Here is a 15,963-nt window from a genome sequence, read left to right on the forward strand (position 1 = left end):
TATGAAATGAGTGTGTAGAATAAATATCAATATTTTCAACATCAACTGTTTATGTTTATCTGCTTACAAGATCTAAAAAAATAACAGCAGAAATAAATGCCTATGTGAACTACAGTGAAAATACAAACAAAACCCTGCCACAGAAATAACCTTTGCTTCAATGATCACACCTAAAGCAGTGCTCACATATGACAACAGCATGTTCCATATACAAGTCTCACACTGACAGCACATGTGCTTAGCTTTCCTTTTCTTTTTGGCAATCGTGCTTTTCACTTCTCTTCCTCTTTTGTAAGGAGCTCCTTATTATACAATGTCCACTTAGCAGGAAAATAAAATACTAATAAAATAAAATATCAAATATATACTGAGTATTTAGAATAAACATCAACATTTTCTATATCAACTGTTTACTAAATCTAAGCAATAAACAACAGAAATAAATTCCCATGTGAACTACAGTGAAAATACAAATAAAATTCTACCACACAAATAATCTTTACTCCAAATATCACACCTAAGGCACTTTTCACACGAGAACAGCACATTCCATACACAAGTATCACTCACACTGACAGTACATGTGTTTTGTTTTCCTGTCTTTGGTGGGACATACTTGATGTCTTGCTGGTCTTCCTGTTTTGTTAGAAGGTTCTTGTGATATCCCACCTGTCTGTTCACTGGTCTTCTCCAAAATTCTTTTCCGTAGTTCTTTGGGTAGATACATACTGTTCTCCCTCTGTTGTAATTGATGTTATCAATTCCAGTCCCAAATCCTCTAAGAAAATTTCCCTGTGATATTTTGTGTTTGTTATTTCTTTGTAAACTATTAATACTTAGGATCTGGTAAAACTCAACCACTGGCCAACACGTTGTATTTCGAGTGACATCATAGTTGTTGCATAACTCATCAACATCTACTTTGCCTTTCATTTTCTTGTAAAATGTAACCATTTCTGCCTTTATTTGTGTTGGGGATTCAAGCACGAAATAATGCAAGTTGTTTGTCAACTGTCATGTATTCAGACAGTATAAATTGCTTGACAGTTCAAAACAAAGCTTTCAACAATGAGCAAACAACATACACATTGTTGGGCTTTTTTCTTTCTTGGCAAGTCTTTTTGTCATCAAAATGTAGGCATTTTTGAAGGAAATCAAATCTCTTGAGTCTCATTATTGTTCTAAAAATCTCAGCACACATCTGTCACTTCTTTGTAAATCCTTTAGCTGACAATTAGAATGATAAAGTGCTGCTATGAAGGTTTCTAGTTCAGATAGTGAGGTGTCATGATAAATATATTTTTGAGTATTACTAATGGTGCATCGTCTTGGTTACTTTTCTCTTGTTGCTAAGACAAAATACCTAATGCCCAAAATTCAGGAAGGGAAGGTTTATTTAGCTCACAGTTTGTGGAGGTTTCAGTCCATAATCAGCTGGCTCCAAGGCAGGGTAGGGTGGCATGGCACAAGGGCAACACTTCAAGGTGGCAGAAGATGGCAAAAGCAACAAGAGCAAAATTGCGGGGGAAGCAAGCCTCTTTTTCCTCCCTTATATTGTATGCCGGCTATCTGCCCACACCCACACTGTCTCTGCACCCTCCTCTTGCACAGTCTCAGGATGTAGAACTGCTAAGTCACTTAGCCAAGCCTCTAGACTCAAGTTGACACAATATATCAACCATAACATGCATATAGAACGTTTTCTTATATTTTGTTATTAGTTTTCTTGTATTTTGCTATTAGTATATTTCAAAACATCTTATAGCATGTCATCTGTTACAAACAACAAAAATAAAAACAATAACCTAATAACCTAATAACATTTTCTGACCTAGTTCTAACATTAGATCATTCAGATATACATGATCATTTTGACTAGTCAAATATTTATTTACTGTTTTTGACCTCATCTGAATCAAGGTCTTCATTCTGTACCTCTCTGTTATCTCTCTGTCTGTTATATCTCTACCTGCCATATCTGTTATATATTGCTAACTTCTTCGGCTTACATCTTCCAAGTCATCATTGGTGGCTGAGTCACCTCACGACTCACTTTCAACCTCTTCTCAAAGTTATAAAAGTGGATTTTCACATGACATTTTAATGAACTGGGCTAATTCTACAAGAGAAATCAAAAGAAAACATTCCATAAAAAGTTATAAAAAGCTGGGGATATAGCTCAGTAGTATAAGTGCTTGCCTGGCAAGCCTGAGGTCATAAGTTCGATTCCCAGTACCAAAAAAAATTTTAAAAATTTAAAAAGTTATAAATGCACAAAAATGTAACACAGCATATAATGTGGGTAAAGCTTACCCATTTACACTTTAACACAGGTGTGAACACCTCGCAGTTTGTCATACCAAGTGGGTGAATGGAAAGATTGATTTCTTTATTCCTCCAGCACAGCTACCGGTGTGCACAGATGCCTACCGTTATACGAAAACACATATTTTCCTTAGAAGAGTATGGTATGGGCATCTGCAGCCAAGTATGAGGGACTGAAGGTTTAAATAAAAAATTAGTTAAAAGAAAAAATAGTTTGATATGTTCAGTTCAAAAAATTTTCCTACCATATTGAAGGTAACATCTCCTAAATAGCGTCCTATGAAAATAAAACAAATGATAGTGAGAGCTGCTTATTGAAATTTAAAATTAAATTTTAGAGAAAATACTGAATATATCTGTAATTGTCTTTACTATACCACAAATCTGCATTTAAGAAACTAAATGTACTCTTAACATCAGGAAACTGCAACATTACAAGGTACATTGCTTTATTGACTATATAAGAAACAAAATAAAGGATAGATAATAGGAAGTAGGGAAACAGATGTTTCTCAAATAGCAACGGATCAAGAGATGGAGAGAGGGGATAGGAAAGGGAGGAAAAGGGAACAAAAAAAGGAATTAAGATGTGTTATATGCATGTACCAAACATGCACTAATTTTTAAAAAATAAAAATTCAGACTGTTCAATGACTGCTTATCCTGTTATGTAACTTGTCATATGCTTTCAAAATGTCCTTTAACTCTGTCAAAATTTAAATATGTTAAATGTAAGTAAAGGGCTAAAATTTGAGTTGGGTCCTGAACAAATGACAGGATTTTAAATTAGGGCTGGGGGTATAAAAAGAGAAGAGGGGGAGCTGGGGATTTAGCTTAGCGGCACAGCACCTGCCTGGCAAGTGCAAGGTCATGAGTCCGATTCCCGGTACCAGGAAAAAAAAAAAAAGAGAGAAAGAGAAGAGGGGAAGAAAATAGGAGAGGTGTAAGGTATATTCTAAAGCACTGAATGAACCATAGTGCTGAGCCAAAAGTGAATATACGATAGCTTTGACCAACTGCTTTCTTTCCCTGAAGACTTTTCTCTTATGTCTGCCATCATTCTAAAGGATTTAATCAACCAAGTGCATTATATATCCAACTAGCCTCTTAGTTTTTCCCATCTTAGTTACTTTTCTTATTGCTGAGGCAAAATACTCAACACCCAAAGTTAAAGTTTATTTAGCTCACAGTTTATAGAGGCTTCAGTTCATAGTTGGCTGGCTGGCACATGGCAGAGGAGCAATAGTTCAAGGTGGAGGAAGACACCAAAAGCAATGAGAGAGGTGAGGGGGTGGGGGAGACAGACAGACAAACTACCGGGATTAGGGTGGGGCTGATCCAATCAGTGGACTGATACAGCAATCACCCACCCTTAATTACAGCATCCTTAATCCCAGCATTACACTATGAATCAATTCCACACTCTAGATTCAACCACTTCTGAAAAAGAACCCTATGATCACAAGAGGCTTTGTGGGGACATCTGGACACAAACCATAACCATAACCCCTCATGCTACTTCATTCACTGCATCATCAAACCCCAGGCTTTACTGTCAACAGAAACTATAGAATCACCAATTCAAATATCCTTCCAATCCTTGTTAAAAGTTTCTTTATGGAATAAATTTTCCTCTCCTTAAAATTTCCAGGGCACTGATAGTATTTTATCTTCACCCACTGGCCTTCTCTGGTCTTCTTCCTTCCTTAACTATGTGTTATACTAGCAACCATCATAATCATTATTCTCATACCTCTTTCCTTTATCATACATATCTGACAAATGTTCAACCTTACATGAGCCCTGCATCCATCTACTCTGGACCTTGAGTACAACTGAGTGTTGAGGAAAATTGTTCCATCTGCACATTAATGCAATCCCAAACTAAAAAAAAAAAAAAAAAAAGTGGCCATAGACAAACTCTTCCATACTTCTCTAGCATTCATCACTATATCATCTCCACCCAATTTTCTTTAAACCTCTGGCGTTCTTCCCTGTGCTACCCATAGCTGACAATCTTGTCTCACACTTTCCTGCAATAATAGTTGCTATCAAACAGGATGTCACCACCCATGGCTCAGGCAAAATGTGAGGCCCTTGTTAAGCAGTTTAAAATTTCAAGATGATGACAGTGATAGTAGAGCATTAAATGAAATATGTGGTCCTTCTAGGTATCAAGTCAGCCCTCCCACCAATAAACTTACAAATCCATCACAGCGAAAATATTTCCCCTCTTTTAAAGGCCAATTCCTATCCTTGTATTTTTCAACCATGTCTTTTTACATTTCAAGGACTTCTGTTTTCCATATAATAATATAGGAAAGTTTTGTGGTGCTTTAAAATAGTTTTATTGAGATATAATTCACATACTATATAACTCACTCATTTAAGGTATAAAATTCAATGTTTTTGAGGATAGTTGCAGGGTTCTATAACTATAACCACACAAGTTTTGGAACATGTTCATCCTTAAAAGACTTCTGTATCTTTAGCAGTCACTTCCCACTCTGCCACCACTAGCCCTAAGAAACCACTAAACTACTTCAGCTTTTATACATTTGCCTACCCTAGATAAATTAGATCATATAATATGTGATCTTTTGTGATCAGATTCTTTCAAAGAGCAGAATATTTTCAAAGTTCATCCATGTTGTAGTATATATCAGTGCTTAATTTGTTTTTATTACCAAATAATATTTTATTGGATCAACAAGCTACATTTTTGGGGGCTGGGGATTTAGCTCAGCGGCACAGCGCCTGCCTGGCAAGCACAAGGTCATGAGTTCGATTCCCGGTACCAGAAAAATAAATAAATAAACAAGCTACATTTTATTTATCTGTTCATCAGTAGATTGGCACTTGGGTTGTTTCTCTTTTGGCTTTTATGAATAATGCTGCTGTGAACATTCATGTACAAATTTTTGTGAGGTTGTATGTTTCTATTTGTCTTGGGGATATAACTCATAGTAAAAATGCTGGATCCATGTCAAACGCTTTTCCAAAGTGGTTATGCCATTTTACCTTCTCAGCAGGATAGATAAGGGATTTCAATTCCTCTATATCCATGAAAATAACAGAATTTTAGGGTAGAGCTATATTTAGGAAGAATCAGCTACTATGAGCATATCTTTTGAGAACAGGCAGAGTATAAAATAGCATAGAAATGGCATAAAGGCAAGAGGTAGCACACTTAAACTGAAAGATGTTTAATCTGCATAGAGGTAGGGAAGGGAGGAGGGGGAAGCAGGGAAGAAAAGGATGGGGTGGGCACGGGGAGAGAGGACATTGTGGTTAGGAGAGATGGAAACCAAGACAGTAAATGGAAGCAGGAAGCAAATGGAAGCAAATGGAAGCATGGAAGCAGGACAAAGACAGTGAAAAGTATGGAAAAGAGAACACTGACAGTATGGAGATTTTTTTTTTTTTTTACTGCTTTAGGCTGAAGAAGTAAAATTTAGGCCAAGTATGGGTAGCTCTTTAGGCCATGGGGGCTCCAGCTGCCTGCTGGGTGAAATTCAGCTATTCTCTTTCTCCCTCCCATCATTCCCACTCACCCTTTAAAATTGTCTGACATATTCCATCTTTAAAAACATAAAACTAAAGCTTCCTGTGACTCTGCTTCTCTATCTAGTTATTGTTCTTTTTCTCTACCTCCTTTCAGAGGCAAGATCTATACATAAACATTATTTCTTCACCTTATAACTCTTGTGATTTGGTGCTCCTTAGTCCACTAAAGTTGATCTTAAAATCACAAGTTTCCTTCATGATCCCAAAAGCAACTGAGTATTTTTTAAAACGATGAGTTTTACTTTTTGGAGTAGTTTTAGGTTCACAGCAAAACTGAGCAGAAAGTAGAGTTTTCATAATACCTTTTCCCTCGCATACGTACATCCTGTCCCACGAACAACATCCTTCACAACAACGGGGTATTTACTACAGTTGATGAACCTACACCCACACAGCATTATCATCTAAAGTCTATACTTTACCTTATGATTCACTCTTAGTGACATATATTCCCCGATATTTGAAAAATATACAACATCATGTATTCTCTATGTGGTATCATACAGAATCGTTCGCCCTAAAAATCTTCTTTTCCACCTATTTAACCCTCCCTTCTCCCAATCCCTGGAAAATACTAATGTTTTACTGTCTCTACAAGTTTACCTTTTCCAGAATATCATGGAGTCACACATTATATAGCCTTTTCAGATTGAGTTCTTTCACATGCCTGAATTTTAATTTTTCTGTTTTTACGTGGCTTGATACTGTACTTCTTTTTATGCTGAATAATATTTCATTGTCTGGCTATACTATAATTAAGTTATATATTCACTTAGTGAAGGGCATTTTGACTGTTTACAAGCTTTGGAAATTACAAATGAAGTTGCTATAAATAACCACATGCAAGTTTTTGTATAGACCTAAGCTTTCAGTTCATTTGCCTAAACACTAAGTGTGATTGTTGGATCACAGGTGAGTGTATATTTGGTTTGAATAATTTTTTTTGGAAACTGACAATTGAACTCAGCACCTCACACTTGCCAGGCAGGCACCGTGCTGCTGAGCTATATTTCCAGCCCCAGGTGAGTGTATATTCGGTTTTATAAAAACCCACCAAAGTGTCTTTGAGAGTGGCTTTACCATTTTATATTCCCACAAAATAACTTTCTGGGATATGGAGTAGGATTGCACTGAATCTATAGATCATGCTAGAAAACTATATCTTGATAATACTGTCTTCCTATCCATGACCATACAATGTCTCTATTTTTATCTAGTTTATCACTGAATACTTCCTGTACATGTCATATTTTAGTGGATTATGCTTTAGTGGATTTATATCTAAGAATTTCACTTTTGGAGTGCTAATGTAAATCATAATATGCTTTTAATTTCCAGTTGTATTTGTTCATTACTATGTAGACAAAAGTGACTGAATTTTGTATATTAACCTTACATTCTGCAATCTTGCTAAAACTGCTTATTTGCTTGAGGAGGAAATTTTTGGTCTGTTATTCCAAATTTTATTTCCTTTTTCTCAATACCTTTTACTTTCTTTTCTTGTCTTATTATACTAGCTAGGAACTCTAGTACAATGTTGGAAAGTATAATGAGAAGAGATATCCTTACCTTGTTAATGATATTAGTGGAAAAGCTTCAAATTTATGACTTGAAAAAGGTGTTAGCTGAGTCTTTTGTAGATGTTCTTTACCAAGTTGAAGGAGTCCCTCTATGACTCTATTTTGCTGGGAATTTCTTAAGTATTTATTTGATGTGGTCAAAGGTTTTTCCTGCTTCTATTGATATGATTGTGTCATTTTATTATTTAGCTTGTTTATGTGATAAATTATATTAACTGATTTTCAAATGCTGGACCAGCTTTGTATGCCTGGGATAAATCTCAGTTGATTGTGGTGTGTTATTCTTTTTATATACTGTTCAATTTGCTACTATTTTATTGAAGTGTTTTTCTATCTATGTTCATAAGAAATATTAGTCTGTAGTTTTCTTGTAATGTCTGTCTCATTTCACCATTAGGTTTTGACATATGCAGATTCATGGAATGAGTTAGGAAGTATTACTTTTGTTTCTGTCTTTTGGAAAAGACTGTAGAAAATTGGTACAATTTTTCCTGAAATGTTTGGTGAGATTCACCAGTGAACCTGTTGAGGTCTGATACTTTTGATTTTTGAAGGCTATTAATTATTGATTCAATTTCTTTAATTTACATAGGTCTACACCTATTTACTCTCATATGAATTGCTAGATTGTACCTTTCAAGAAATTATCTCATTTTATCTAGCAGGTCAAATTTGTGAGCACAAAGTGACTTATAATATTAATTTACTACCCTGTTAGTGTCCCTGAGAGCTAGTGATATTTCTTCTGTAATTTCTAATACATGTAATTTCTGTCTTCCTGCTCTTCTTTTCTTAGCTTGGCTGGAAACTTACTCATATTGACTTTTTCAAAGGACTGGCTTTAGACTTTGTTGCTTTTCTCTACTCATTTCCTGTTTTCAATTTCACCTATTTCTGGTTTTTTTTTTTTGGTACCAGGAATTGAACTCAGGACCTTGTGCTTGCTAGGTAGGTACTGTGCCACTGAGATATTTATCCAGCCCTTTATTTCTATTTTTTTTTCTTTTTATTACTCTGGATTTAATTTTGTTTTCCCAGTTCCCTGAGGTGAAATCAATTACTTATTTTAGATAGTCTTACTTTTCTAAAAAGTACATTCAATGCTATACATTTTCCTCTAACCACTGCTTTTCCTGCATACCACTAATGTATCTTCACTTAGTTCAAGATATTTTTTCTGGGCACGGTGGTACATACCTATAATCCCAGCACTCAGGAAGCTGTGGCAGGAGGATCTCTGTGAGTTCAAGACCAGCCTCAACTACATAGTGGGTTTAAGACCAGTCCAGTCTACTGAGCCAGACCCTGTTTCAGGAGATGGAGCAGGATGGTGGAGTTCTAAGCAGCAGAGAAAGAACCTAAGTGTTATCATCCAGATGCTGGAATATAGCAATGTGGGGAAGACAAGAAGGAGGAAATGAGTCCCCATGGACCTAGGAAGGAACTGAGGTACTAATAGAAAATCACAGAGAGTGAAGAGAGAAACTTCAGTGAAGAAGAAGAAGATACCCAACAGTGCCTTCTCCCAAGATGGGAAACACTGTGTGAGAGGAGTGCTCCAAACCTGCCCAAACTGTGAGTGCTGGCAACCACAAAGGTCTCCAAGGAGAGATGCAGCAGTGGAGGGAAACAGTGGACATGAAGGACTGCACTAGCTTCCAGTGAGTGCCAAGGGCTAAGCTGTCCTGCAAGAGACTGCAACTGACCAGGAAACATGCTGGAGAGGGAGGACAGAGCTCAGAACTCAGAACAGCTGCTCGCTCCACCCAGCAGCTCCCAGTTGGGCTTAGGCCTGTGGAAGGTGTGCTGACAAACGCAAGCCACCAGAGAGTGCAGGTTTGCTGGCTTTTAAGGATAAATCAACACAGATTGGGATGCTGTCTCCATATACTGTTTACCACTGACAGCAGAGACAAACCTGGAAGTGGACTTTTTTTCCTTTTTTCTCTTTCTTGTTTTCTTTTCTTGTTTTGGTTTTGTTTTTTCTGTTTGTTTTTTTGTGTATTTTTTCAGTTTTTGTTTGCTTCTTTCTCTTTCATTGTTTGAACTTGTATTTATATGAGTATGAATGTGGTGGTGAGCCTCACTGTGGTTGTGGTTCTGTTCAGTTCTTCTTTCTCTCTCTTCCTTCTCTCCCTCCAATCTTCTGCACCAGTTTCCCAAAGTTAGTGTGATCCCCTTTGTCCTCCAGCCTTCTAAACTCTTCCTCTTTTTCCACTTCTTTATTTTCTCCTAACCCATTTTAAATTTTAACCCCCAAGGGCAAAATTGACATGCTAAGGACTTGTATACTGCATACAATTTTATGGGTTTTTTTTAGATTTTGCTATATAATCACAAACCTAGTTTATAGGGTTAAATGTGACAAATTAATGGTTACTTTAGTTTGTCATTTTCTAGGCTGTGTTTTACATTTCTGTTATCAGTACTACTATAGCCAAAAAGGACATAATTGTTCTAAACAGCTGTTCCTTCTGGTATTCTAAGATTGACTAAAGGTCACAGAAAATACTGTGGCACAGTGCCAAAGACCAGGGGCAGGGTCAAACATGCCCTAACAAATTGAAGAGGTAGGATCTTACAGGAGCCTCAGAAACCAAAAACCAGCCATACCTGGAAGATAACTAGGAGAAGTAGTCATTTCCTAATGGTTCTAAATACTAGCAAGAAAGCAACCCCCTATAGGCAACTTATAAACACCATCCCAGGAATTAAAAAAAAAAAAAAGAAAGAAAAGAAAATGAAGAGACATGTAAGATGCAACCCAAACATCACCAAAAGCAAATTCAGGGTAAAATGAGGTGGGACAATCCCAAAATCACCCACATGGCTTGTCTGAAGTGGTAACAACAAAGCAATTGAAAGAGGCTCTAGAAAAAAATCAAATCAGAAATAATTTCTCAGATAACTGAAGAGATAATGTCCACATTGAAAACATGCTTAGTGACTATAGAGCAGTCACAGACAAGAAAATAGAGGAGTTTAAGAAAAATATGGAAGCCATTAATGCTCAGCAAAAGAAAGAAATGGAATCCATAAGGCAGATTCAAGCAGATATCCAGAATAAAAATGCCACTGAAAGTATATGTAGCACATTAAGCCAATGTGAGGACGAGAGCTCAGATATAGAAGACAAGCTTGCAGCCAGCAATCATCAAAAAAAAAAAAAAAAAAAGATTTCTTAAAAATAGCAAGGGACTATAAGAAATAATACAGCAGTTGATAGATGATGGAGGAATAACTTCAGATTGATTTGAGTCAATGAAAAAGCAAGAGATAGCACAAATTATATTAAAAAACTGTTCACAACCATAGAAAACTTCTTTGGTAGAAGAACTGACATACAGGTAGAAGAATCTGACATACAATTAAGTGAGGCATATAAAACTCCAATTGGCTATGACCAAAAAAAATCTACACTCAGGCATATCATAGTCAAGATTCCAGAAATTCAACACAAGAATAGAATATTAAAAGCTGTTAGGGAGAAGAAACAAATCACCTATAAAGGAAAGCCCATCTGAATCACAGCTGATTTCTTAGCGCAAACTCTCAAGTTAAGGAAAGCTTGGAGTGGAGTATATTAAGCTTTAAAGGAAAACAACCTTCAATCCAGATTGATGTACCTCGCAAAATGATCTTTCAAAACTGATGGAGAACTGGGGATATAGCTCAGTGGCATAAGCACCTGCCCAGCAAGTACAAGGTCCTGAGTTTGATTCCCAGTACCAAAAACAAAACAAAACAAAACAAAACTGATGGAGAAATAAGATGCTTCCATGAAAACAGCTGAGGAAATTTATGACCACCAAACTAGCACTGCAAAGTGTTTTCAAAAACATTCTAGAAAGAGAAAACAAGGGCTACAACCCCATGAACCCCAATAGAAGGAATCTATCAGGCAAGGCAAATAATTTAAACAGAGGGAGGGGAAAAAACAGGGAGCCAACAATAAGAAAATAACATGAAAAGGATAAACCAGTGCATATCAGTTGTAACCATCAATGTCAATGGCCTCAATCCACCAAGCAAAAGACACAGACTAGCAGAATGGATCAAGAAGCATGATCCAACAATATGCTGCATACAGGGTACACATTTAATTAAAAAAAATTTATAGACTGAAAGTCAAAGGATGGAAAACAATATTCCATATGATAGGAACTCAGAAAAAAGCAAGGGTAGTTTTCTATTTGCAGACAAATTGAATTTTAAGCCAACACTGATTAAGAGAGACAAAGAAGGTCACCACATCCTTGTAAAGGGAACAATCAAGAGGAAGAGATAATAATCATAAATATACATGCAACAAATACCAGTGCACCCAGCTATATAAAACAAATATTAATGGGCATGAAGACCTTGTCTCAAAAAACCAAAAAAAATGAAAAAAGATATAAAATGTTTTGCCTCTATCTTGTATTCTGAGTAACTACTTTGAAGATGATAGAATATATTAGCTATTTTTATTTTCTTCTTTTGTTATGAAATTTTTAAATTTTTTCATAAAAAGTTTTGATAGGACCGGGTGTGGGGGTGTGTGCCTCTAATCCCAGCACTTGGGTGGCTGAGGTAGGAGGATCATTGTGAGTTTGAGACCAGCCAGGGCTACAAAGTGAGCTCAAGGCCAGCTTGAACTGCATAGCGAGACCCTCTCTCAAAAAGACAGAAAAAAAAAAAAGTTTTGAAATATATTAAAAACATGTTCTGAGATTTATTTTTTGTTCTATGTGTTATTAGATATTTATTTTAAATTTCCATGTATGTTGGTGGTGTCCAGGTATTCATCCATTATTGATTTCTACTTTACTTCCATTGTGATCTGAGAGCAGATAGTATACAATTTCTATCATTTTAAACTTATTAAAATGTGTTTTATGGTCTACAATATGATCTGTCTTGGTGAAAGTTCCATGTGTGCTTGAGAAGAATGTGCAGTTTATTGTTGAAGTAGTCTGTTCATGTCAATTATATTCTGCTCAGTTGATGGTGCGGTTGAGTTCAACTATGTCCTTACTGATTTTCTGCCTATTGGGTCTGTCCATTCATGACAGAGGACTGTTGAAGTCTCCAACTGTTATAGTGGACTCACTGAATTTTCCTTGTAGTTCTACCAATTGATGCCTCATGTATTTTGGTGGTCTGACATCACATACATATGTATTAAGGATTTTTATCTTATTGGAGTACTGACCCATTTGTCTTGCTATAATACCCTTCAGTGTCATTGACAATTATTCCTTGCTCTACAGTCTGCTTGGTCTGAAATTAATATAGGTACTCCTATTTTCTTTTTATTAATGTTAGTGTGGTATAATTTTTTCTATACCTTTTCTTTCTTCAATTTTTATTATTTATTGGCACATCTTTGTAGTACACAATGATTACATTTCTCATGGGGAGTTGGTACCTGTACACAACACATCTTAATTCTTTTCAACCCTTTCGCTCCCTCTCCTCTTCCACCTCTTGGTTCCCTTCCCTTTTGCAAAAGATCTATCTCTGCATCACCTATCCTTCCTTTTGTTCTTTATTTATGTTTTGGGTTGCTCAGATAAGAGAAATCATGTGATATTCAAGCTGTGTGTCTCATTTATTTAACTTAAAATTATGGTCTCAAGGTGCATCCATTTTCCTTTACTTTTAATCTATTTGTGTCTTTATATTTAAAGTGGTTTTTTAATTTTTAAAAAATAATCGAGTTTTTTTTTATCCACTCTGAAAAATCAGTCATTAATTGATACTTTCAGACCATTAACGTTTGAATCTGTTATTGGCTTTTGTTTGTTGTACTGGAGATTGAACCCAGGGCCTTCATACTGAGGTACATCTCTAACCCTTCTAAATTTTGTTTCTTAAATTTTAAGACAGGGTCTCCCTAAGTCATTAAGTTGCCCAGGCTGGGTTCAAACTTATGATCTTTCTCATTCGGGCTCTCAGGTTTACAATTGTGTGCCAGCACACCTGACTTTTCCATTATTTTTATTATGCATGTATTACATATTTTATTTTTGTCTCCCATTTCTTTGATTTTCTGTTCTGGTTATTTGCAATGTTTTTCTTTTTTCTTTTTAGTTTCGGAAGTAGCCTTTGTCATATCTCAAGCTCAGCTTCTTTAGCCACGTCTGGTCTACCATTAAGTCCATTAAGAATATTCTTCATTTTGGTTACAGTGTGTTCAAATCCAGGCATTTCTTTTTATTCTTTATTAGAACGTCTACTTCTCTCCTATCAGTATCTACCAGTTCTTGTGTATTATCTACTTTTTGCATTGAAGTTCTTAAGGTATTAGTAAAAAGGCCATTGACTCAACATTTCCATCTTCATGTATCAATAGACTGCCTGTTTGTTCCACCACAACTAGCATTTCTGTCCATCAAGGCCGTGCAAGACAGAAAACTAGAAGTCTTAATACTTCTTACTCTTTCATCCTCTATATCAATTTATGAACTTCACAGACAAAAGTTTCTTGAATCTATGCATATCTCTTCATCTCTGCTACAAAATACGTACCCTAATCAAAGCCATTATAACCTCTCACCAAAAAACTTTCTTACTAATGGCTCTCCTTAACACTGTCATTCTTTTTCAATTTGCTCCCTAATTTATATAACAAACAGTATAGCATAATGGAAAGAATACAGGGTTCTGCTTTTGGATCAAAACAGACCAGCCACAAACTCCTCAAAAAAAATTGGTGAACATTTAAACCTCACTTTTCTCAGCCATAAAATAAATCCAAACAAACACAAACCAATTATTCTTCCAATTGAAATGATATACAGAAATGACATAACTAATGAAGAGCCACTCAGAGAGCAGCTCTTACTATGTACAAAATAAAGTCCAAATTCTATCTCAAAGACATTCAGATTCAGAGCTTAATGTCAGAGGTAATCCTCAGCATAAATCACTGTTTGACTACATAAAACACTTCTTATTTTACTTTAATAACTGATGGACATCTAATTATTAAAAAAGAAGTAGAAAAATATACATTTTATTCTGAAATTAAACGTATATATTCATGTATATACTACACAGCATATTCACAAAATTGGGTAGTCTGATTGCTAAACTACAAAATGCTTTGAACCACTGCTTTAAATAGCTGAAAAAGAAATCCTATAGAAGTGTTACTTAGAAATATATCCTTTATTAATAAAATTATCATTTACACTTTAATACTTGCATTTTTCTTTGTTTCTTCAGAGGTTGCAGGGGAAATTTTCTCAGCAAGTAAAACCTCACAATCTGCATTATCTATAAACAAAAAACATAGTTTAGTGCTCTACTTAAACTGCCATTACAAGTATAGAGAACAAAATTCAAATTTAAAATAAAATAAAAATCTTATTTTAATGACTGTGACTTAATAATAATTAATGAAGAAGCACTTAATATGCCAAAAAATCTAAAATAGGAGAAAATATCCTTAACACTCTTGTCTTGAAAATTCCATGTTTTGTAGTAAACAATACACAAAACATCTTCCTTTCAATTAATAGAGAAATGTGTAATCAAAAATCTTCATTCATCATCCTACCATTTCCACTTTCCTTTCTTTTTAATTTTTAATTTTTATTAGTACATTTTTACAGTACATAATGATTACAGTCATTGTAAGGAAGTGGTATATGTACATAACACACTCAATTCTTTTTTACCGCTTCCCTTCAACCTCTTTTTAAGTTTCTTTTTTTGCCCGCATCAGATCCATTTAATCATGGTATAAGTCCTTATCTAATTAATTATCACAGATATAGATTATCAGCCAGACTAACAGGCCTAAAACATATAAAACAATTATACTAAATCAAGGTGCACTTCAGATACATTGTCCATGCTGCATTATAATTAAAAATTTTTCTCCTTTTTTCCTATTGTCTTTTATTTTGCACTTAATTTATATATTAGGTTTCTCATATAGGAGAAACCATGCAATATTCAGGCCTTTGTATGTAATTAACTTTCTTTCTTTCTTTATTTTTTTTTCCAGTACCAGGAATTAAACTCACAACCTTGCACTTGCCAGGCAGACTCTGTGCCGCTGAGCTAAATCCCCAGCCCCTATGTCTGATTAACTTTCCTTAACACTATGGTCTCAAGTTGCATCCATTTTCCTACAAATGACTCCAGTTTGTCTTTCCTTATGGCAGAGTAGTACTCCACTGTGTATAAATACCATATTTTCTTATCTATTCACCTACTGATGGACATATAGGCTGCTTGCAAGATTTAGCTATAAAAATGGATATGCATACATCACAATGATATTATGTCTTTAACTCTTTCAGGAAGATAACTAGGAAGAGAATAGCTTGGTCAAATGTAATTTCGAAGTTCAGTTGAATTGCCATACTGATTTCCATAGTGGTTTATCAGCTTATACTCTTACCAACAATGAAGAAATGTTTCTCTTTCCCTTCATCCTCTCCAGTATTTGTTATTAGTTGATTTCTTGATGACAGCCATTCTTTCAGGAGTAAGA

The 15,963-nt window shown here is 35.4% G+C and overlaps 1 protein-coding gene across 2 annotated transcripts in view; it reads right to left on the minus strand.

Annotated features, from left to right (window-relative positions):
- The window catches only part of Meikin (meiotic kinetochore factor), an 86,649-nt gene that overhangs the window by 17,018 nt on the left and 53,668 nt on the right, over nt 1–15,963 (minus strand). For both annotated transcript variants that reach the window (XM_013507645.1, XM_013507640.1), the window contains exon 6: nt 14,665–14,735. In XM_013507645.1, the coding sequence (XP_013363099.1) occupies nt 14,665–14,735 (71 nt within the window). The remainder of the gene's footprint in view (nt 1–14,664; nt 14,736–15,963) is intronic.

The sequence above is a fragment of the Chinchilla lanigera genome, unplaced genomic scaffold (genome assembly GCF_000276665.1).
Source record: "Chinchilla lanigera isolate Chin_1 unplaced genomic scaffold, ChiLan1.0 scaffold00007, whole genome shotgun sequence".
Classification (NCBI taxonomy): domain Eukaryota; kingdom Metazoa; phylum Chordata; class Mammalia; order Rodentia; family Chinchillidae; genus Chinchilla; species Chinchilla lanigera.